Here is a 24,488-nt window from a genome sequence, read left to right on the forward strand (position 1 = left end):
ACTCGGGCATTATAGATAAGCTCACCAGCTTAAATATAAACCCCTATGTCACTAGATGGGTTGCAAACTGGCTCAAGGACAGAACCCACATGGTTAGAATTGCTGGAGCCATGTCAGACTCCAAACCAGTTACAAGTGGCATCCCACAAGGCTCAATCATGGGACCTCTCTTGTCCGGTATATATTTCTCGGAGGTACAGGCTAACAAGGAAGGACTGTGGCTGACCAAGTTCACAGATGACTGCAAACTGGGTGCCATAATCGACTCTCCAGCCGACACAAGCATCCTACAAAAGGGCCTCATAGAAACAGACAACTGGTGCCAGAGCCATGGCCTCAAGCTAAACGCCAAAAAGTGTATAGTCATCCCCTTTTTACAAAAACAAAGTGCCCACAAATTACCACATAGGTGGTAATCCATTAAGTACGGAAGAAGTAATTAGGGACCTGGGGACCCAAGTTGATAGCAATCTCTCATTTGACAACCACGTGGCCAAAGTGGTTAGAAAAACATTTTATATAGCCCACCTAATCATGAAGGGATTCACATCTAGATCAGGGGAGGTCATCGTGCCTCTTTACTCATCCCTCATCAGGCCCATAATTGAGTAGAATGCCCCTTTTGGGATGTACCTTACCAGACACCTGCAGCAACTGGAAAGACCCCAAAAGTACCTCACCATGAGGATCAAAGGGCTCAAACAGATGCCATATGCTGCCCAGTTAAAGAAATTCCAGCTCTACTCAGTGGCATACCGCCTGCTCAGAGGCGATCTGTGCCTGATGTATAAAGCCATGTCCAACCCGGAATTAATGGACATGCTGCACCTCAGAAAATCCAAATCCCATCGAGCTACGCTCGAGACTTGAACCTCAGCACTGAAATAAATAGGACATGCTGGAGGGACAGATTCATAACCCAGAGGCTCCCTTCACTCTGGAATAAAATACCAGTCCAGGTTAGGCAGAGTCCCTCATTGACTCTCTTCAAGAGGAATCTTGATGAGTGGATGGGAGATAGTAGGTTTACCCCGGGTATCACTTCTGTGTCACTGTTAGACAGAGGCCAGTATACTAACCTCGAAAAAGGGCATAGCAAAATTCATTTAAAATGGGTGGCAAAAGCCAAACACACTCTGGCTAGGCTTATAAATGCCTTAGAGCAGATAGCCTAGTATGAACCTATACCCAGTGACAATATACTTGGCTCACCTGCTCAGAGACTTAGGCTAGGCAAGCCAGAACAACAGTGCCTATTATTTCCAGTTTGTTGAGGCCTAAAGCTAAGAACAACAGGACAATTAGAGCTCAACTTTTCAGAAAGCGTTCTTTCCAGAAGTCCAGTTATGACAAATCAAGCAGATTTCTTCATCCACTGAAAGAAGGAGAGAAAGTGAGGATACAAACTGCAAAAGATTTCAAATGGATTGGTCAAGTAACATGTACAGGTACCAATCCAAGATCCTACTTCATTGAATCTGAGGGTGTGGAGTACAGGAGAAATCGCAGGCATCTTCTTCCTGTATCAGAGTCAATATCGCTGCATTGTTCCAGTGATACAGACTCTAGATCTCAGAGCAGTCCAGACAATGTTCCTGTTGCAGAATGTGTCTTACCTTCTACTTCCATTCCTGATGATGTATGTCCCCAAAGTTGAACATTCAGCAGAGACAGTCCCAGTTGCTAGACCTAATTCTAATTTCTATGTCACATGATAGCAACCTGGACATAATTGTTTATATGTGTTTATTTTGTATAATTGCATGACAAAGAATTGTTTGTATCAATTGCATGTCAATCAATGTTGTCAATATTGCATGACTCATTTCTCAAACAGGGAGGATGTAGAATAGTGTGTGTGTGTGTGTGTGTGTGTTTTGCACCTTTAAGAAGCACTTCAAGGTCAGCATGTGCATATAATAGCAAGCACGTGCTACCTTCAGTGCCATTTTGAGAGTGCAGCCAAAGAGTGAGCATGTATGAGTGTAATAGCTAGTTTATAAGTTTACCTCAGTTAATGTTATTAAGCCTCAATCCTGATGTGTTTGTACAATAATAAAGCTGCTTGAACAGAACCCACGAAGGCTCATCTGTTTTATCCTGACTGGATGAGCGACAGAAACTTTGTGGATCAAATAGCACAGAACTATTGTCTACTATAAAGAGCTAAACAAATCATGCTTACATAATGTAAATTTGCTTCTAATACTAGCCTTTACATGGTTTATAACTGGCAACACTTGAAAATAGTGTGCCCTTTGTTGACATATATAAGGGCATCATTTTAAGAATTGAGAACATTTGTTTCTAAACAGAGGAGGGTGATGAGGACAGAGAGATGCGAGTACAAACTATACGTATCTAGTTGCACCCCCGCTTTAAAAATATCAATAGTAATGACTTTAGATTTTGACAGAATAAGAGAATGAAAATTAATATACATTTTCTAAAGTAAAAGAAACCCACAGCTCTTAATTATTGCCATTATTTATTAAGTATAATTCATCTGTTTTAGGAAGGAGTGAGAGGGACAGAGAAATTTTGAGTCAAAAGCAGGGATAGTCGAGAGGAGTAATTCAGTGTCAAGCATAGTTCTCAACCAATCAGAGACTAATCTCAACAGAATCAGGAACAACTCCATAAATAACCAGGGACACTTGTAAAATATTAGTACTATTAACTGGAAATATTGGCATAATAAGAAAATGGAATGACTATCCATTTTCTGAAGTAAAAGAAGTACTTTAATTATTGTCATTATTTATTTAAATTATAAGTCACCAAAAGTTACAAGTTTTAGGAGGCTCAGAACGAAAATTTGAGTGAAACTCAGGGACAGTTGATAGGTATAGTGTACAGATTTTTAAGCAAGACCCTATCACGTGATTAAAACTCATACAGTTTCATTAATATAAACACAATGAAGTGTACTATGCGTTTTTACATATACATGTTAACCAGCAATTGTTTAATTTGTTCCTTAGAAACTGATACTCCTCAGAGATTTCCTCAAATACTTTCCTCCCATATAATTGGGGTTACCACCTATCCCACTTTGCGATGGACAGACCCTATTTGGGCAGGTCGAAAAAATGACAAATGTCCTGAGATTTTATGACAAACATATTTCCTATATTTTACGTAATAGTTGCATAAAAGTTATTCTGTGTCTGAAACACTTAAATCTTATAAGAAACAGAATAAGCAACTGAAATGCTACAAGAATAAGCTTTTATTTAGGCAAACCAGTGAAGTTATGTCCTTTGTACTGGCCATAGGTATGGTTTGCCCTGAAAAATCTGACGTTTATTCCAAAAACGTTCCACTTTGGGCATTTGAAAAGATGGCAACCCTACCCTTCTTCCAAAAACGTACTATCTTGTAATAACATAACACTCCGGTCAAAACCAGCTTCTACACGAAATGCGGCACTTCCTATTGCGTGCCGGGATAGTTTTCTACAAACCAGCTTTGGAATATGAATGAACGAAAAGAGGAACAGATACTTGTTAAAAGACGGAGCAATATACCGAGCGGATCGGAAGATGAACTATTGTGAGACCGGATGCACAACTGTGTTCGACACGTTTTTGAAGTCGTGTAAGAAATCGTGGATGTTCTGTGTGTACGGGTTTTTGTTTTGCATTTATTAATTTGTTGGTGTTGAAGTCTTCCGGGTTTAGATTTTAATCATCTCTATTTAGTTTTGTTTAAATTTATTTAGGGTGGGTTTTCACCTGCTATGGCTGGAATTTTGTTTGAAGATATTTTCGACGTGAAAGATATTGACCCTCTCGGCAAGAAATTTGACAGAGGTTGGTATCCTAGAACTGGAGTAACTAGGAGCTGTGTGTGCAGAATAGCGCGCATAAGTTGATATCACTCGAAATCTAATTACAGCTAACATTGAAGTGTGTTCGGCTGGTAAAAACAGAAATGGATATGCAGTATGGTTTAGACTTTGATGATTATTATCATTTCATAGACGGTCTCATTTTCCGTTTTCACTTGCATGCTGTGTTACTTGGTAGGTAATTAAAACTGGTCTTATTAAGATGTTAGATCAGCGATGTATCTTGTGAAACGCAATAAGGTGAAAAGTTAAATGATTGTTTTGGGGCAGTGCACGTGGTTTAGGATTCTGACCAAAACTACTGTTAAGGGAATGAAGCTTTGTAGTCCTTGTGGATAGCTTAGAACCATTCCTAATTGCATCGCGAAATAACTGTAGAATGGTCATCCCAATAATGCATTTCACTTGCCAAGATATCTCTCATGAATACGTCCACCGTTTTATGAAAAATTGTCTTTTTATTGATAACTGATGGGTTTGGGGGTCTACTAGCCGTGCATGAAAAAAGTCTCTTGGCCAGTGTAATTACCCCCATTTAGCAAATGGTAAATAAATGATTTGTCTGTTCTTCTCAATTATCCTTGAAGGGCTAGTCCTCTGCTGTTGAGATGTGACATTGCTCTTTTGTTAAAACTCCGATGTCTTACAGTAGTTTGCTGGGTCAGGTTTGAAGTACCATACTACCTAAAGGCTTGTGTATCTGTTTTACTTACCCATAGCTGTTGTGTTCGGAGACACTAATCTTGAAGCATTTTATACTGGCTGCAGTGTAATGGACATGTAGTCATGTGCTTGCTCCTGCTAGTCAGTATGAAAGCTGCTCAGTCATTTGACATTTATGCCATGAAATTGTTCTCTGACAAGCTGCCCACTCATTTATGATTGTGTCCCACAGTAGCAGTTCCAAATGAGCAAACACTTCAAAGTGTGGTATTCAAAGCTTAGAAAAATACCTTTGGGAGGAGGGGGCAGTAGACCAAGTCCCCACCGCATCCACTGGTGTATGGAAGCTGCACCGTAACAAGCTTAGAAAAATACCTTTGGGAGGAGGGGGCAGTAGACCAAGTCCCCACCGCATCCACTGGTATTGCACCATAACACTTGCACTATTTTCCAAGTCCAGTGTTGAACAGCTATGGGCAAAGAGGGAAATCTTGGTGCACTGGGAGTTGGACTTTCCTAGGGAAAGCTGAGGAATCTTACACTAGTGGTCATACAAATGCTTGCTGATCATTATTGCTTCAGAGAGAAACCTGAATCCTATGTGAACCTGCTTGCTCCCCCTCCCCCACGTGATGTACATTTTTATTAAATATTAGTTGGACATAAATTTCTGAGTTTGGAACTGTTTTGCTGGCAGTCTGCATGCAGTGTATATTTTATTATTTAAATTGTATGTCTGTGGTCTGTTTGGTTAATGACTGAAGATAATGACCAAAATTCATGGTTAAAAAGGAGAAAAACATGTTTTCTTTACTTTGTCATTTGCATGGTAGTTGACAATCCTCAAAGTATTTGTATCTTTTACAGTGTACAGTTAGCTTTTTTAGAAATATTTTTCTTATTCTAAAATGTCTTAATGCATCATCTATACTGTTTTTTAATTAAAGCTTGTTCTTTTCTAATGCATTCTGTATCTGTGGAATAATGATTTTTTTGAGTACTCAGAATCATTGTTGCATTTCTGAATGTCTGTATTTATTGTTCATAAATCTGTTTCTTGCACCCTGTACTATATTGATAATTTGTCTCCCTTCTAAAGTTGTTGCCTAATAAAAATGTTTTTTGGAAGGTTAAGATCTAGATTAGGTGCAAAAATTCATTCCATGCTTAGTTTTTTTCCATCTGTTTGACATGTTGTGGTAGCACACATTTAATAAGAGTGAAGCAAATTCCTAACAAAAGCAGAGTGAGAGATCTCATTGCAAGCCTAATGGGCTGTGTCTTGAGGAGGACTGTCACCCAGAAAAACAGCCAAATCTGGTTTATATATAGCACTATAGCGGTTGTGATGTAAAGTTCTTATTTTAAACACTTTTAGAAAATAATTAGTTTAGACACAGCCACACAGTAATAGAAAAGCAATCATATAATTTTTTTTATTTACGTACACTATTTATTACGTTCATTTTCTTATATTGCTCATTTCCTGTATTCCCTTAAACCTCACTCCTCCTGAATAATAATTTGAATATATTGCTGCTACAAATTCCATATATTTGTGTAATTTGCCCCTTCCATTTTCTAAATATCAAATTTCCAGTTGTTTTACAGTTTTCGCTATTTGAAATACAGTTGGTTTAGACTCTAATTTCCATTTTCTTGTAATGGCTTTTCCGGTAGCCAATATCATTTGTTAATAAGGTCTTACTGTGTCTACCCAATTCAGATCCTGTGACCCATCTCAAAAGAATCATTTTCTTAATTACGGCCATTTGATCCCCCGATATTTCTGACAGAGTACTCGTATATAATTTTCTGCCATCTTGTTACACTATATTCCCATTTACCTCTTTTCTTCTTCATCTTGCTTCCAACAGCTGCTATTGACCTGAGAAAAGATTCTTTAAAGCCTGCTTGCAGTATAACTTATCTGTGCAAACACTTCAAGAAAAAGTACCAAAGCTTCTGTACTTTATTGCATACTTGGGAGCCATACATATGTCCTCCCATTGTTCTACTTGTGCTTTCTTTTTCAATCTTTCTCATCCTAATCTTTTCTACGATGTTTTGATTGATTCTGATAGTTATTATGCAATGTATTTTTTCTCAACAGCTTTTGTTCTAGGTTCAACTAAAAACTTTATCAAAGCAAGTCTTTATTTATTTTTTTAGGACTTTTATCTATTCCTTTTTGCCTGTATTTTGATGTCAATCCGTGGAAGGGAAGGCAGTCTCTAACTTGTAGTCCAGACATCATCTTGGTCTCATCCCATGCTGCCTTTCACTCCCCAGGTAGTTGCTTTCAATACCTTGGTTCCTTTACCAGCTTTCTGTAATAAGTTCCAGCTCCTTTTGCCTAGTTTTTGCACCCTTGAGTTGCCAGTGGAAAGTTGTTTGGGTCTTGGTGATAGGGAACTGATAAAAAGTCAAAAATGCAAATTGCATTAAAATTTGGTATATAAATTGTTTATAGTCTTTGCATATTTACTAAGACATATCTCAAAAATATTACCTGTAACATCGTAATAATAGGTTGTAAATTCCAAATACACAATTTGAAGCCTTGTGGCATGTCCATCAACTACTTCTGCTGAAGTCTTTGTGAATGCTACCTGAATACTGGCTGCCATTTCCAAATATGCTTGTGTTGATAAATAATACAGAGCATTAGCTTGTCCACACATGGTCATCATGTGAAGCTTTGAACAAAGGATTTGATTTATACAGACCCCCAAGCAGTCAAAATGTACACTGTTGACACAAATCGTACAGTCTTTTGCAGTATAAACAACTATTATTTTCAGGTTGTGAAAGTGTGGGAGGACTGAGCCATCATCTATGGTCCATCCTTTTCCAGCTACACATTGGGCAGCATTTGATGGTTTACATTTCCTTTTTTTTCAAACTACGGCATTTGCCACCTGCAGTTGTGTTATAATGTATGCCCTGCAGACCTTTGACTTTTATGTGTTCTCGCACCATAAATGTGTTGTTTCACCTGCCTTGCTTTATTGCTTGTCCCTTCATATTCATTGTCCTAAAAATGTGTTCTAGGAATGGTGCATAATCTTGCAAACATGGCAGTATCATACATAAGGCACCTTTTGGGGTATACAAAAACTGAAAATTAAAATGATGTGTTGCTGTTATATGTTTCCAGACATAGCCTCATCTGGGGAGTGGAAAGGTAAGAGCTTCTGTTTGTTTGAACTTAATTACACCTTCTAGCAGATTTAGTAGCATTTTCTGTATGGTCAGTGAGCTTTTCTTAAGTGTGGCAAGTTTCCAGTAGGTGGAGCATCACATGACATTTTAATGCACTGAAAGGTAAAGGTGTCAGACTGGTCCACTGTCCACTGTTAGGTAATGTGAACATTCCAGACAGAGGGTGACTTGAGCACCTATTACAGACTTACTGAAGGAGTGCTTTTTGTTGGCAGTGCACAGTTTGTCCAAGATTTTAGCTAAGCTTAGGAAGGATCTGGGCATATAGTTTGGGAGATTGTCAGCAGAAACTTCTCTATGAATGACTAATGAAAACAGTGCAGGAATCTCTTCCAATTCATGCAACATTCCTACTTATTTCTGATTTGCTTCAGCAGCATTTCAAATAGCTTTGTGTGTGTACGAGCAGGCACTGCAGCATGGTTATCACAGGATGAGGTTTTCAGTGTACTACTATGGAAGAAAACCACCTTAACTGTTAATTTAGTTGATGGAAAATGCTAGAACACCAAGGATGTGGTTTTAGCTTTTGTCCACATTGGTTTCACAGTATTGCCTGCTGTTAATGGACTACAGTTCTATTTTTGTAGGTAGTCAGTTGGAGAGGCTAATTTATGGAGGAAGAGAAATATCAGATGCGAATAAGGTGAGAAGGGTGATCCACAGTACGTAATCGGGAGCGCTGTTAAATTTTCATACATGATGCATGTATGCCCCAGAGCACCTGTAACTGGTATAGATTCACATAGCTTGTTCACTGCCTAGCAGAAAAGGAAGCAATTTGGGCTAGTCTTGGTATCATCTTAGCTTGGTCTTGCAGCACGTTAGCTGGTTTGCTGTACCTACTTGTATAAAGTAGCAATTTTATTTTTATTTATTTATATTTGTTGACTGGGAAAACCCGACTGGACACTGGTCCTTTTACAGCGGGGGCCCGGGGAGAAAAGCTCCACAATAAAAACGATTAAAAACAACAGTTAGTTACAAGAAGTATATGTAGGTTTTGTTTAACAATAGTGGTAAACAGTTATAGTTCAAAATGAAATTATTTAGTTAAATGGTACAACATTTATATCATTGGGGCCATAAAGACTAGCAAGTATTTTAATAGCTGAGCTAGCAGCTATTACCCTTGAATAACAGTGGCTAAGATTACAGCTGAGATATAGGTTTACAAGCAATGTGTTTGGCTGCAATCCAAGGTAGTTAGAAGGGTGGAAGACAGGGATTAGAGAGGTTGGGGTAGAGCTGTTAGAGAGGTTTGTTACAGGGACATGTCTAGTGCTCTTTTAGATGAGATTTTTAGAGCGGCTTTAAAGTTAGTACGTGATGACACTAACATTATAGTATGAGGAAGGGTATTCCATAATTTTGCTATGGAGTAGGAGAAAAGACCTTCTCCAGCAGAGTTCCCGGTTTTAGTTACCTGTAATTGATTTTTATTGCTGGAGTGTAGTGGTCTGCTGGTATAATAGGGTTGGAGTAGATTTTGGTGGGTGGGGACTTTTAGAGGATGATTTAGTAGTTTGTGGGCGAGTGAGAGTTGGTACCATTGAAGGAGATGAGGGATTTCTAGCCAGCCTAATTCAGTAAGTGAGGTGTAGTGGTGGCTACGGCAGTTTGCGCCAGTGGCAGACCTTGCTGTTTTGTTGTGGCAAGCTTCGAGTTTACCTAACTCACTTTGCCTTAGGTTGGTAAATATTGGAGAGGTGTAAAGTAGGGTGGAGGTAAGGTGGCTATTTGCAACTGAAATCTTGGCTGTTTTGGTGAGGAATTGCTTATTTCTGTATAAAGCTCCTAGTTTTTTGTGTACTTTTTTTTTTTTTTTTTTTTTTTTTTTTTTTTTTTATGGTTAACGAGATGTGGATGTCAACTTTAAGTTGTCCGTTTCAACTCCAAGTAGATTGGTGTGGTCTGTTGGGGGGATAATGGTGTTGTCATTGGCTTTAAAATTAAATTGGTGGGTTGGAAGATGGGTTTTGTTTAGTTTGGGTTAAGTATTGATTGTGCATCTGAAAGCCAAGTTTCAACTGAGGAAAAGGCTTCCTTTGTGGTCTTTTGAAGTTCAGGTAGGGGGCTGGGCAGATGATGGTGGAATCATCTACGTACTGTGAGAGTGGCTTGTTTGGTAGCAGAGGCTAGATTATTAGTGAATATGGAGAAGAGTAAGGGTAGAAGGATGGATCCTTTAGGAGCACCTATTGAGACAGGGAGTTGGGGGGGATATATCATTATGCCAAACAACGGATTGATGGCGGTCAGTCAGGTAGCTCTGGAACCAGTTTGTGACAGATTGAGAGAAGGATAGAGTACTGAGGACAGTGATGAGTTGTTTATGAGAGACCATGTTGAATGCTTTAGATAGGTCTAGGAAAGTTGCAGAGCTGAAATGACCATTGTTTATATGTTGAAGGATTGTATTAGTGAAAGCAAGTAAGGCAGTGGTATGGTCGGAAACCATGCTGTGTGTTAGATAGGAGGTTGTTAGCAAGGAGGTAGTCTAGAACCTGAGAGTGAATTCATCTCAAGTATTTTTGATAGAGGAGACAGAATTGCTATGGGCCGGTAGTTGGTGAATTCTGTGGAGGGCCCACCTTTGTGGAGGGGGATAATGTGGGATATTTTCCATTGTGAAGGGACGTAGCATTCAGATAAAGATCGGTTAATCAAGATTGTAACTAGGTAGGCTAGGGCTTCAGCTGCAATTTTAAAGTACTCTTCTGGGAGGTTGTCAGCTGTTAGTTTTGTGGGCTTTAGTTTTGATAAGAGTTTTTTTTTTATGTTGGAGGTAAGGATAGAAAAGAAAGTGAATGCAGTGGGCAGGTTACTAGGTGTAGTTTGAGGGGATAGGGGAAAGAGGTTGTGTTGTTTTGCTAGTGATAGAACGGTTTTTGTGAAGTGAGTGTTGAAAGAGGTGGCAATATTTTCAGAGGAGTTTGTTTTGTTTGGTGGAGGGGTTCCTACTTTTCCTGGGTGGAGGATGGAGTTGATGGTTGACCAGAATTGTTTAGGGTTGTTTTGGGTAGAGTTCAGGGCAGACTGGTAATATAGGATTTTGTCCTGTTTTATTAATTTTTTGACTTATCAGAAGAGTATTTTGTCTTGCACCAGTGAATCCAGGCTCTGTCTTGGTTTTTCATTTCTGTTCTAGTGGTGTTTTGTAGCCATGGGGAGGACTGAGCTTTAACTCTAGTAAATCTTGTGAGCACATGGGTGTTTAGGACTTTAAGGAGTATGGTATTGAAAAATTGGACAGCGTCATCAAGGTTGAGGTATTTTAGTTGAGTACAGTTGCAATTTTTTAGGGCTGAGATGAAGTTGTCAGGGTTAAAGTTTATTTTATTACGTATCTGCTGATAGGTAATGGGTTTAGCCTGATATGAGTTTTTTTGAGTAGGAAAGTTGGGGTTTGATCACTGAGGCTGTCCGGTAGGCAGCCAGCTGTGTATGACTGGGGGCTCTTGCTGACTAGTATCCAGTCAAGAGTAAAATGTGTGTTGGAATTCTTATTTATTCTGGTGGGTGTCTGGATAAGTTGGAAAAAAACATGAAGATTTAGATGGTGGGCTGGATGGTGGTTGGAACAGGATAGCCAGTCTATATTAAAATCACCTAATATTATGGTTTCTTGTGGAAGGTGATGATTTACCCAGCTGAGGAGGTTTTCTAGTGGAGGTATATTGTTGCCAGGTTCATAGGTAGGTACTAGGCTATTGGCCCAAGGGTCTACGTAAGCCTAGCCAACAAGGTTCCCCTGGCTTAACCCACCCAAGAAAGTTATTTTCCTGTGCCACTGTCGAGTAGAGACACAGAAGTGATCCCCGGGGTGCATTTCCTATTTCCCATCCACTCATCAAGATTTTTCTTGAAGAGTGCTAGTGAAGAACTTTGCTTGACATAGATGGGTAGCCTGTTCCAGAGTATGGGAAGTCTCTGGGATAGGAATCTATCCCTCCAGCGTGTGCTGTTTATTGTGGTGACAAGGTTTATGTCCCTAGAGCGAGTAGCTCGGAGGGATTGGGATTTCTTTAGGTGTAGCATGTCCAACAGCTCTGGGTTTGACACAGCTTTATATGTCAGGCAGAGATCACCTCGGAGTAGGCGATGTGCTACGGAGTAAAGCTGGAGTTTTTTTGAGACGGTCAGTGTAGGGCATTTGTGCGAGTCCAGTAATCCTTGGGAAGTAGTATCCTATTATGTTAAGTCTTGGTTTACTTTTGGGTTGGTATAGATTATTTCTTCGTTGTCAGTTGGGGGGCAGATAAGTTTAGGATGTAAATATTAAGATTCTGTTTGTACATTACAGCTACACCACCCTCTTTTTTTGTGCAGTTGATCTTGTCTTAGGATATTGTAGCCTGAAGGGAGAATTTGCTCACTGGTAATGTGAGGTTTGAGCCAGGTTTCTGTTAGAATGATAATATCAGGGGAGTATAAGTCTATGGTACCGTGGAGTTCATGGATTTTATTGGTTATACTTCTGATATTTAGGCTTAAGATAAGGAGGTCAGTTGGTTTCCTATTGGATGTGATTTGAGGGTGGGTGAGGTTGTTAGGCTGACTATCAGTGGAGGAGTTGTGAGGTCCAGGGTTTGGGTGGATGTCCCTGCTGAGGACAAGTATTGTTATGGCTGAGGATGTTTGTTTAGTAACGAGAGAAAAGTTTTGGGGTAGCTTTTTGTTTGGGTGAAGTGGGTGATAAATTAGGTTGAGGGATAGTTTGTAAGGCATTAGGGATGCGTTTTGTTTGTCTGGTGGAGGTGATAGCTTAAGTGGGTTGTGTATTGGGGTGTATTTGCTGTGAGAGGTGTACGAGTAGTGTGATGGTGTGACATGAGGGGTGGTGACTTAGTTGTGCAGTGGAAGTTGTTTGGTGGGGGTATAAAGGTAATTTGGTAAGACGTAATTTTGAAATAGAAAAACAAAAATATTAAAAATATATTGATAAATAGCCTGTTGTGAAGATTATTCTAGGTGAAGCTATGAGTATAGTCCAGGCAGTCCAAGTCTGATACAGAGATAATGAGTATGGCCTCAGGGAGTGGATATGCTGATGAAGGTGGACCTCTCGTTGAATCCTGGTGGAGGATAGGACTCTGAGGAAAACACTGTTGAGTGTGTGTTTGTTGTGTGTGCGCGTGCTTGTAAGCCAATGAGGTGTAGCTGCCTCAAGGCCTAGGGTAGGTACGTTCTTGTGTGACTCCTTAATTCATGCCCAGCCTACTAAGTAGAATGCCTGCAGGCTGGGGAGGCATAGGACTTATAAAAGCCTATTGGTAACACACGTGATGCTGCAGCTTTAATCTCTTCTCCTTTCCTCTCTCCTCCACTCCTTAAATGCTAAAGAATGCATCACCTAGAGTCTGGTGCCAGTCAGATGCTACTATCCGCAGTTCCATTACCTACATCTTAGAGGAGGGTGGCAGTCATGGGTGAACTGCCAGGCAGCTGCTGGTCACCAGAGGCAAGGAACAACCTGCTCAGTGAGCCCCCCAAAAATAAAATTTATTGAACCACATGTTAGTTTGTGTGATTTGTATTTGTGGGTTGTAATAATAGCATACAGTATCTACTGCAGTTATTCTCTTATTTTTTTGCAGTTGAAGTGATCACTGTGGAAGTGTATAACATCAGGTTGTATTATTATGGCTATTATTTCTTCATAGTCACGAAAATGACTGTTTTAAAGCTGCTACCACCGTCTCTCCTTGGTGTAGTCTGTGTGTGAAAGCAAAGTGCGTTCACATGATCAGACTGATCGTTGATATAGTATGAGTGGGTCAGTGCATATCTGCTGAGAAGAACAAGTTATTGATGTATGTTACTTGGAATCTGTGGGTAGTGGTACTTGTACATGTTCATTGTAGTAGTTTGTGATTGGGGTGAGGGTGTGGCTAAGAATAACATCAGCATTTTTGTCATGCCTGCTGACTGGAAGAGCCACCCCCGTCACGCTTATCCCATATATGTTCCTCCTGTTTGAGATGCCTATCCGGTACTCTGAGAAGCAGTCACTCAGGCAATCATGAGGGCCATTTGTGCCCATGGCGGCATCTGTGCAGTTGAGCCTGCATTGACTGTGCAAGCTGTCACCATCATGGGGACCAAGTATTTTGCATGCATACTACTTTATGTGCTTTGGGGGGCTGTTGTCTCCAGTTTGTCTAGCCACAGGGCATGTCTTCTGAACCAACATCATGCATTCCTTGTTCCAGGCCTGTGGCCTGGCAGTAGAGCAGCGACAAGTTTGAGAACCACTCCACCCCTACTGGACTGGTAAAATGTAGCTTCTCATTTCCTGTATTCTGTTGCCTGGCTTTTCCAGTACACAAGCTACTATTCAAACTTGTGTCGTCTGAGTCAGTTAAGAGCTTTATCCCTAGGTGCCAATAAGCAAGCAGTGACAGTGGCCTGATTTTTTTTTTTTTTTTTTTTCCATTGACTGTATATGATATTCCTGTTTGCTTAGTCGATTCAGCATTTTGTTTGTGTTTCATTATATTCACATTTTGTTCTCATTGTTTTGCTTTGCTTTTTATTTTAATTCACCTGCCACTCTGTTTAGACTTTCATCTGCAGTTCAGCATTGCGTTGATCTCCATTCTCATGTTGGTCTCTGCGTGATCTACACTCTGAATGGTGCTAATTTACTCATCTTTGTCATTTTCCTGTTTATTTTTCACCCAGATTAATGTGAGTAAGGAGGATTATAAGAGAGTAGTTCTAAGTTAACAAAAAATACTTGCCTGCAAAAAAAGAATCTTTGCTGATTCACTTGTCCTCACACACTCTTTGCGTGTGGCTTTTCCTCCTGACAGGAAAGTTAGTTTGCAGTTTTTTAGCCAGTTACAACTATTTTTTAAGGAGTGCATGGCATCACCTTTCACAAAAAGGAGCTGCAGTATTTTGCACTAGCCAGACCTACACGTATGTAATTAGATTCCTTTTATCGAGTCTTTGTGGGTTTGGTGGTGGATGTAAAGGTTGAAGGTGTTAATACTTGAGCAGCACATTGTATGTGTATGATTTGGTATGTCTTTTTATGTGCAAGTAGAAAGCAACTTTAATGCAGCTGGATGGGAAAAGAGTCAAAAAGTTTCCTGGAGAGCTCCACTGAATGTTTGTTGGCATAATAGTGTAGAACTGGACCTGAATGAGGAGAGGTAATGAATTATAAAGCAACGTTTAAATGCTGTAAAGAGAGGAGGCCCTCCTTTCAGTATTTCCATTTATATTTATGTTGAGGGCCCATCCTTATTGCGAGTACCACACACCTTGTGCATCTAAATAGACATGGTCTATCAGTTTTACTTGAAGGCTTTCATAATGAATAGAAATTTTGGAAGAGTAGAAAGAAAATGTTTAAAATGCAAAACATTGAACTGAAGTATCACATGGAATGGGCTTTCTGTGATAGTTTAAAATTCATAGAATGACTTATGAAAAAATTTGTACATGAGGATTGCAGACAGTTAACACCACAGAACTGCATGTATACTGCATGTATATACAGGTGAACATTATTGAAATGGGTCATGCTTAACAGCAGCTAAGCAGTTCAGAGACTAGGTACTAAAACCATCTTCAGAAAGTGCATTGCAGTATATTTACTGGGTAGAGCCCATTACTCTGTCATTATTAGTAGATGTTCTTTCTTCAGAGGCACTTCAGACATTGTGCACACATCACTCCAGTGGTAATCACACAGTTGCAGCACATGCATGTACTGTTCTCCATGCCCAATGACACTACATTCAGGTGCATATGTTTCACTACTGGCATGCACATGGACACTGATACCACATGTGTATAGATGTAGCAGTACATAACACATGCAACCAGATGGTTCATTCAGCTTAGGGAGTAATGGCACCTGCATTTGCTGCTACTGCTGTGGTGTGCAGCGGCATATTTTCAGTAGAAGGAGGCATTATGGGATTTGTCATACATGCCGTGCCAGCAGGACAGTAAATGCATCTGGTTATTGCAGAGCCCTGAGATGATACAGATGATGATTAGTTCTTTGGAACTAGTAATGAAAAATATTTTGTAAATGGAGCCCCTAACCACTGCATAGTGGGTCAGACATGTCAGTGTGCACTGTGCCTCCTGAAGGCCTCAAGGAAAGGAAAGTACAATAACCTCTCAGTTAACCGGCACCCATGGGGATTGGTAGATGCTGGATAAGTGTAGTTTCTGGTTGCTTGAGTTACTATTAAAAATAAACCTGACAAGTACTGTACCCTGTACTATACCATGCCATAAACCCTATTGATTTGATTTTAATATTGAAATACGGTAATTAAAAGCCTGTCTGGAACGGTTTCAGTGGCACTCTTGAGTGGAATGGAATTGAATAGGGAGAGAGAGAGTGAATGCATTAATGAAAGCAGAAGTGACAGTGTGTGAGAGATCAGAGAGATGTATGAAAGCTGAAGTGTGTGTGTGTGTGTGTGTGTGTGTGTGTCAGAGAATGTGCAATCTGATGCAAACTGAGTGTGGAGCGAGTTTTGACATTTTAGCAATTTGACTTGTTTGGTTTGACTTGTTCTCAGGGTGGGGAGAGAGGGAATTGATCTTCCTTTTTAAAATTCTAAAAGGGGAAACATGTGCAACACATGAAAAACTGAATTTGTACTGTATTTCTTCGAATTTTTATTTATTTTTTTTTCTGGTTGCTAGAGTTCAGTTAACTGAAAGCTTACTGTACTGTGTAGGGGATTTCAAGCCATGTTTGCATTGCCCGTGTATGGTCCATTAGTTCTATATGCATACCGAATTCTGCAGACATGGCTGTAAGTGACTTGACTTTGACCTATTTTGTGCCACCAGCAGCCACACATACTGCATACTCTAGTGTCTTCTCATATTCTTGTAGTCCAGCAGCTCCATTTAAAGTAGCAGACAATTTGCCCATGCTGTGAGCCATATATAGCTATATTGTACTTTGCCAAGCACATGCGGCAGCTGGAGAGACCACAGAGGTTCATGATCAGGAAAATCCAGGGTCCCAAATGCCTATCCTATACAGATAGGCTAAAACCACTGTCCCTCTACTCAGTCTCGTACAGACTGCTCAGTGGTGACCTGTGTCTGGCATACAAGGCCATTTCAAACCCAACCTTGGAGTTGCTGCATATCCGCAGGTTAAATTGCACTCGTGCAACCCACATGCAAAGCCTTAACTTGGTCTGTGACATTAATAGAACTTGTTGGCATGGTAGATTTGTGACCCAAAGACCCCCCCCCCCCAAATGTGTGGAATAGACTCCCTCTCCATGTCAAGCAGATTATCTCTCTAACCCTCTAAGAGGAACCTGGACGAGTGAATGAGAAACAGAAAATACACCCCTGGGATCCCACGTGTCTTTGCTGGATGGGAGAAACTGGTGCTGACCTTGAGTGAACATGGGCCAAATTCTTGGCTGGGCTTATAAGAGCCTCTGGGCCAGTAGCCTAGTATCATTCTATGAACAACTACTGGAGTTTGCCTTGGCACTCTTTAGTATGTGTGCATGTAAAGTCTGCATGTGCTGCAAATTCCTACTATGTTGTTTTCTTCCCTGATGCGATGCCTGATCATCTTTGTAGGCTGTATTCCTCCAGTTTCTATAGGCATGATCATATAATTGGTGCATTTTTTCTGACTTTTTATATGCTGTTCCCTATAGTGGGTGGGTACACAGGCTACATATATCGTGTACCCTAGAACTTCAGTTTGTATGGGTGTATGCCGTGTGCTCTAGAATATTGGCTCCTTCAAGCGCTTGTTCCTTGTATGTGTGGGTGTGGAAGACTGCCTGAACTGTTCACCTGTTGTCCCCAGTTTCTGTAACCTTTGCTCAAGAAGCTTTGTGCACTGCATATGGTACCTCATGGCAGATTGAGTCTTTTCGTACAGTTGCACAGTTGAACAAGGTGTTGGTGTCAGTTGCTGTGTTTAGAACTTTTCTGCCATGTCTTCAAATGGCACACGATTTTTGCTATCCCTTATATTCAGTGCATCTGACTACCCATTTCTGAACTACAATATTGCCTGTCATTTTTATTTCCTTATCAGTGCCTTAACGTGTTCTTTAAGGTTAGGCAATTTCCTTTTTGGTCCCATTTTGTTATGTTTTCACTCTACACTCTTGCATGGTTTAAGCCTTTGTTTTGTTCCTTTTTCATATGTCTATTGCTGTTGGTGAAATATAGTCAACAGATTTTGTCTAATCTTCGTGCAGTATTCAGTACATTTCTTGTTGCAGTTTGTTACATAGATACTTTTGTAGTGAGTCAGATTACTTGCCAACTGCTTTATTTGCGGCAACAGTTGCACCTTGTGGTGCACCTTTTTTCAGTTCTGGTAAAAACACATGGTGTAGAGTTTACTATATACGTTTATCTGTACCAGTGGGGGTTGGTAAGATACCGGATAACGAGTTTCTGGTTGCTTGAGAGAAACTATTCAAAAATAAGCCTGACTAATACTGTACCCCATACTATTTGTTTGGTTTGACTTGTTCTCAGGTTGGGGAGCTTCCTTTTTAAAATTCTAAAAACGTAAAGTATGTTTTGGGGGGGGGGGCAGAAAGTGCAACACTTGAAAATTGTACTGTATTTCTTTCTTCATGTGTGTACATTTGTGTACACAAGTAAGTAATGCATGTGTGTCTATGTATCTATCCTAAGATGTTTTGATCATAGAATTGTTTGCCTACCACATCTTTAGTTACTTTTCTTCTGCAGATTTCCTTTGTATACGTCAAATTTATATCCAGCAAACATTTCACTTAAGTCTGTATTGTTTACATCATACATATATTCATTCATTGCAGTACTAGTGGCAATAGAAAACATAAAAGATTTCACCTCTTTTGTCTCTTCTATTTTAGTCTGTATTGTTTACATCATACATATATTCATTCATTGCAGTACTAGTGGCAATAGAAAACATAAAAGATTTCACCTCTATTGTCTCTTCTATTTTTTTTTTCTTCTTTCCTTCAAAATTCTAAGTATCATTTTTCCATATCCCAAAATGATGATGTAGATGATCGCAGTCATGTCCAGAAGAGAGAGGTGACTTGCTTCATCTCTCTTTCCATTGTGACAGTTGTGGCTTCAGTATTGGAGAATAAAGGGTGTTCTGGCACTTTCAAAATATACTTGTCCAGATTCTTCTGGATAAGCGCAAACAAATCGCAAACAAAACAAAAAAAAATGAAAATGTTTGTTACATGTTAAGCAGTCTAGCATTTTCTTGCTGTTGTATGATATTATAGTCATGAGTTGTTATCCCATTATACATTTTAATATATGAAATTGTAATCTGGTGACTTCCTATCCCATATAAAGAATAACAGAATATCGAATGCATTTAATAAACTTTTCTCTGGCTATGTGGTATGGTATGCACAGATATATCACACGTACATAAGAGTTTATGTATTGTGTGCACGATTGCACTGTTTTATGCTTATCTTGGCTTGCATTTTGTGTGTGTATATGTATGTATATATATATATATATATATATGTGTGTGTGTGTGTGTGTGTGTATGGATTATATATTTTTTCTCAATGCATTCTTGACTGCATCATTATATTTTTTCTCAATGCATTCTTGACTGCATCTTTCAACGTTACTCTATCTGCGTTCAGTTTTAACATGTTCTGAATGTTGCTGTGTACTCCCTTTGTATATAAATATTGTTGATTGAAAGACCATGGGCCAGATTCATGAACCCCTGCAGTTAGTGTAAGTGTACATGATCTGTATTCGAGAATAACCCAAACTTTTTGTGCTGTTGTTCACTCAAAGATTAGAGTGTAGATGTAGTCTACACATCGTGTTAACCTTTATGAAGCACTCTCGATATTTAAAGCTGCAAGAAAATCTGTAGGAAAAGTAATATGTGGAATAAGGTGGGAATAATGCTTGTGTTGTCTATTTACCCACAATGGCGTACACTTGGTGAAGGTGTTAATGAATCCTGCCTTATGAAGTATTTTCTGCATTTTGAGCTCTGATCATGGTAGAAAAAGGTCAGGTAGGCAATTCCACTTATCCAATGAACATATACGAAGTAAGTAAGTTTGCGGAAATGGCTTGATGAAGCACATGTCTAACTCCATATTTCTTCTCCAGTTTCTCGTCTTCACTGTGAGAGTGAGTCGTTCAAGATGGAGCTGATTCTGGATGTAAATACTCAGGTGTATCCTGTAGATCTTGGTAAGGGATTTTGGTCTTTACCTGTAATCCATGGCTATAAAAATACTTGTGTGAATGTGCAAATGATTATCCACCACTATTGGAGTTTTGTAATGTATTACAAGTAACATGGCTGGAGGGCCATTATCTAGGTGGTGGTTCTGTTTATTTGCCTGGCTCCCTACTGTACTGTGTGTGTGTGTGTGTGTGTGTGTGTGTGTGTGTGTGTGTGTGTGTGTGTGTGTGTGTGTGTGTGTGTGTTTATACATACACATGTACTGTTTTCTTTTACTTTCAGTGCTATTAGGGCACGTACCACTTCAGTGAGCTTCCCTCGTTGACAGTGCACTTGCATAGATATTTTATTGCATTGACCATAAACCACTGTGTGTCTGGTCTGGCTGGCTTTTATATGTCCTTGATGTCTTCCGTCTCCAGATTTCAGGATTTGTTCATTTTGTCTAGGAGAATTTAGAGGTTTAAATCCTCCCACAAACCTAATCCCATTCACTAACAACCTGTGTGCACATGCACACCCTTCTGAAATTGTTTTTATCATTCATTTGTGTTTCTATAAATTTTATTTTTCAATCTTATGATAGTTTATTACCTTTTAACTTAGTTCCTGCACTTCAGAACTTTGCTGCTCTACTTGTTGTTATGTAGAGACTGTTTCTTAATGTGGCTCTGTATATGTTTTGCTGTGATGAATATTTGTACTGCAAAAAACAAAGAATAAAGTCCTGACTTAGTTGTCCTGAGATTGACTGGCAACTGAATGGCTGGAAGAGATTTTCCTGGAGTTGGCAGATGATGCTGGCATGTCATGGTGGGAGTATGGAAGCCAGCCAGATCTGCTACATGACGGGCTACAGATGTAGGCGTGTTAACGTGTAGCATGTGGGGCCAAGATGTGTGGCACACCCAGGCTTTATGTCTGTAAATCAGCTACATTTGAGTTGTTCATGGAAGCAATAGAGTGTGAGATGAGGAATTCTGGGATCTACAAACGTTTGGCGTCTATGGGATTTTGGAGAGTAGGGCAAGCAGATCTGGTGCTTGTGTGACTTTCTTCTACAACCAGCATTCACTGAAGGATGAACTAATAGGCCATTTAGGTTATGGAATGTCAGTCAGTGGGCAGCAGGAAGGAAGTGCATAGAGGACCTAAGAAAATGTAATTTTGACCAAATAAAAGTAATAGCCCACCAGCTCCTGTCTAGGCCATTGTAAAGGCCTGTGACTGTTCACCCAGAAAGTTTGCTTTTAAAATAGTACTGCACAGAGTGTTCTAGATGTTACTTGACTAGGGTGAGGTACACTATAGATATGTGCACTATTGTTAATGTCTCCACAAATGTGACCTGCATTTAATTGCACACGAGAATTCACTCATTGTATACAATATTACTTGGTAAGCACTACCACTAGGTTATTAAGCCTGGATGTGGGGACAGTAATTAGGGTAATGAATAGCCTCAATAAATCTTTTGAATGATATAAAGACACAAGTTTGAATAAAGGGATCTTGATGGCGTTCTACATGGAGCAAGCTTTGATGAATGAGATCTTGGGGATTCCATTGTCTGTCCTTTCCTTTGCAATGTGCAGAAGTGGCATTGCAGAAGAGCTTCAAGAAAGTGAATGTCTCTTTTGTAAATGACTGAAAATGTACAAGACTAATATGAAAGTTGGAAAGGAGCTATTCTATTTTATGTTTGTACTGACTCATTTTCTTTGTTGTTCAGGTGACAAGTTTAGATTAGTAATTGCCAGCACTCTCTATGAAGATGGTACACCAGATGATGGAGACTACAATCCTGTGGATGACAAACCTTCAAGGTAAGCAGCTGACTGGTTGGTTCTATATAGTGCCTCACAATTTTTCTATTTTTGCTGCCTCATGTTGCCATAATGATTGCCCACTGCATGTATTATGTCCTGTAGATTCCAGGCTACTCTGGCTTAAAACTTATTTATTTATTTATTTGCATTTGGTTAACCAGGATAGTCCATTGGGCCTGAAGAACCCGTTTTCAATGGAGTCCTGGGGAGAAAAGCTCCACATAAGATTACATGAAGATGAAGATATACATATGCATTACATGAGGTTAAACATTGTACAGATTATGTAATTAAACGTGTAGAGGGCTAAAAACACAGGGTATACAAGCAACAATATATTTATAATTTTTTTTTTTTGAGGAGAGTTAGCTAGTATGCAGGTAGTCAAATAATAAAGCTACCTGGAATTTTGAGTGATGAAGAGAAGTAGTGTAAAGAGTAGGTTCTGAGGGGAGAGAGCAGTATACCTGTAGCCCATGAAAATTGCTACCTGGGAATTAGAAGAAGAAAAATAGCAGAGTAAAGAGTAGGTTAAGAGGGGTGAGAGCAGGAGCAGTCCCATGTGGAGGTTAGGTGGAAGTGGAGTGATTTTTTTAAAGGATGGGAGGCTTGTAATGGTACGAATGGTGGGAGGAAGGGAGTTCCATAAGCGTGCTAGTGAGAAGGACAGGAGATTTTGTCCAGGAGGGTGGAGGGGTCTGTAAATTTCTATGAGGTTTTGATTGTTTGATCTTAGATGTTGTTGAGTGTGGTGCATTATAAAGGTAGAAGAGAGTGTGGGGCAGAGGGAAGGTTGGAAGATCAGTTTGTGAGCATAGGTGAGTTGGGTGTAGGAGAGGTAGTTTGGTAGTTCTAACCAGTTCAGTTTGTGGAGTGGTTCACAGTGGTGGGTTGATGATTTGTTACAAGTGGCGAATTTGGCAATTTTATTGTAGCAAGAGGATAGTTTGGTTTTGAGGGAAGATTGTAGATTAGTAAGAAGAGGTGCCCCATAGAGAAGGGAGGGTAGGAGAAATGTAGTAGCGAGAGTAATCTTAGTAGCTGAGCTGAGGAATTGGTTATGACGGTAGAGCATGCCAAGTTTTTGGTGGGTTTTCTTTATGTTCTGTAGAAGATGGGAATTGAATTTAAGCTTGTCATCAATTTGGACTCCTAACAGTTTAGTTTCTGATACAAGCTCAAGGGGGACTTGACCTGCAACATCAGGGATTCTGCCTTAGTATCTCTACAGCTTTTTCCACTCTTCTAGTTTTGCATTTTGTCTGATGTTTATACTGGTATGCACAGATAGTCATGGTCCAATTAGCTCTTGATCCTGCCATTTTTTTTTCTGCAAGCTGAACAATTCTGTTCTTGATCTTAATGCTCAGTGGCAAAGAGTATATGCATTCAGGGTCTGAAGTCATCCCTTAGAGTGTTTTTGATGCTGACAAATGATGAGTTGGGACTAAACCAACATTGTATTTGCTGCCAGATTTGTAAAGGAGTATCACTTGTGCTAAAGTGCCAGTCATTGAAAGTGAGACAAGCTAGGAGTTTCTCCTTTCAGAAGGATGGTAATTGTTAAGTCTTCTTGCATTAGGGATTGTCTGGAGGATCTTCTTGGAGCATTCTGACTCCCAAATAAATTAAATATAGGCTTTTGTCAAGTGTTTTTGGAAGCAAGTCAGGTTTTGAAATAGCCTTAATTTGTGAGGTCTCAAACTTCACTCCTCATTCATATAGCGGATGGCTGGATGCTTGATGGAGGTGCACTTCTAGGTGCCACATGAGGACCACATCCCAGGCCAGAGAGTATGTCCTTTTCCAGTTTGATTAGCTGAACATGCACGTGACTGACTTATCGGGGTACTGTTGTTGATTTGATAGTAACTTTGGTGGAGGACATTCTTCTCGCATGGTAATTTTGGTAAAGTCAGACGTCTTGATTGGAGGCTTGATTTCGGCTTCCTACTTGGGTTGGATCAGCACTTTGCACTGGATCGCTGTTCCCTCGGATGTTGTTGATGTAAAAGACTTAATCATTTTTATAGGTGTTGATTTTTTGTTTTGTTAATTTATCAGGGTATTACTGGAAAAAAGAACTGTGGTATATTTTAAATATACTGCTTGTTGTAAAGGGCTTAATGACTTCATAAAATATTTGCTATACTTTCATTGGTTCCTTTCCACAGGGATTACGAGTGACTATTATTATTTTATTATTATGATTGCTTCTTTAAATTTATGTTTTAAGGTTACTAGAATTGTGACTGGGTATAAAAGGCAACTAGACCTTTTGGCTAAAAAGATCATCAGCCTTTTGGAAGTCATTGAGCAGCCTTCTGTTCCTAGAAATGGTATAGAATGGGCAGAAGAGTTGATGTGCAGAAATTGACCATTTGAAGAAGGGAGCTGGTTTCTATGGGAGAGAGCTTTGCATTTCGTAGTACATTTTTTCATCTCTCCTGTGTGTAATATAATTTATAGCCCTGCTTTTGGTGAATTAAACTCTGAAGATGTTTTCTACCTTCCTCAGTCTCTCTGTTCAAGAGGAGTGCAGTCATATCTTTGTCTGTGGGTTTTAGAGTTGGTTCCATGTTGCCCATGCAATTGAGTGCACTGATGACATGGCTATGATTACAGAATCATTTATGGTCTGTGCTAATGGTGTAATTTAAAACTCTCATTCCTTAAGTAGTTGGCCTAGACATCCCATCCTTCTCCA

At 39.7% G+C, this 24,488-nt stretch overlaps 1 protein-coding gene across 1 annotated transcript in view; it reads left to right on the plus strand.

Annotated features, from left to right (window-relative positions):
* The first annotated feature begins 3,606 nt into the window (after positions 1-3,606).
* The window catches only part of POLR2H (RNA polymerase II, I and III subunit H), a 102,201-nt gene continuing 81,319 nt past the window's right edge, over positions 3,607-24,488 (plus strand). Inside the window, exons 1-3 of the mRNA XM_044070400.1 lie at positions 3,607-3,815; positions 19,874-19,957; positions 21,685-21,778. Of these exons, the coding sequence (XP_043926335.1) occupies positions 3,743-3,815; positions 19,874-19,957; positions 21,685-21,778 (251 nt within the window). The 5' untranslated portion in view covers positions 3,607-3,742. The remainder of the gene's footprint in view (positions 3,816-19,873; positions 19,958-21,684; positions 21,779-24,488) is intronic.

Source organism: Protopterus annectens, chromosome 4.part1, assembly GCF_019279795.1.
Source record: "Protopterus annectens isolate FY-2018-M chromosome 4.part1, PAN1.0, whole genome shotgun sequence".
In the NCBI taxonomy this organism is placed as follows: domain Eukaryota; kingdom Metazoa; phylum Chordata; order Ceratodontiformes; family Protopteridae; genus Protopterus; species Protopterus annectens.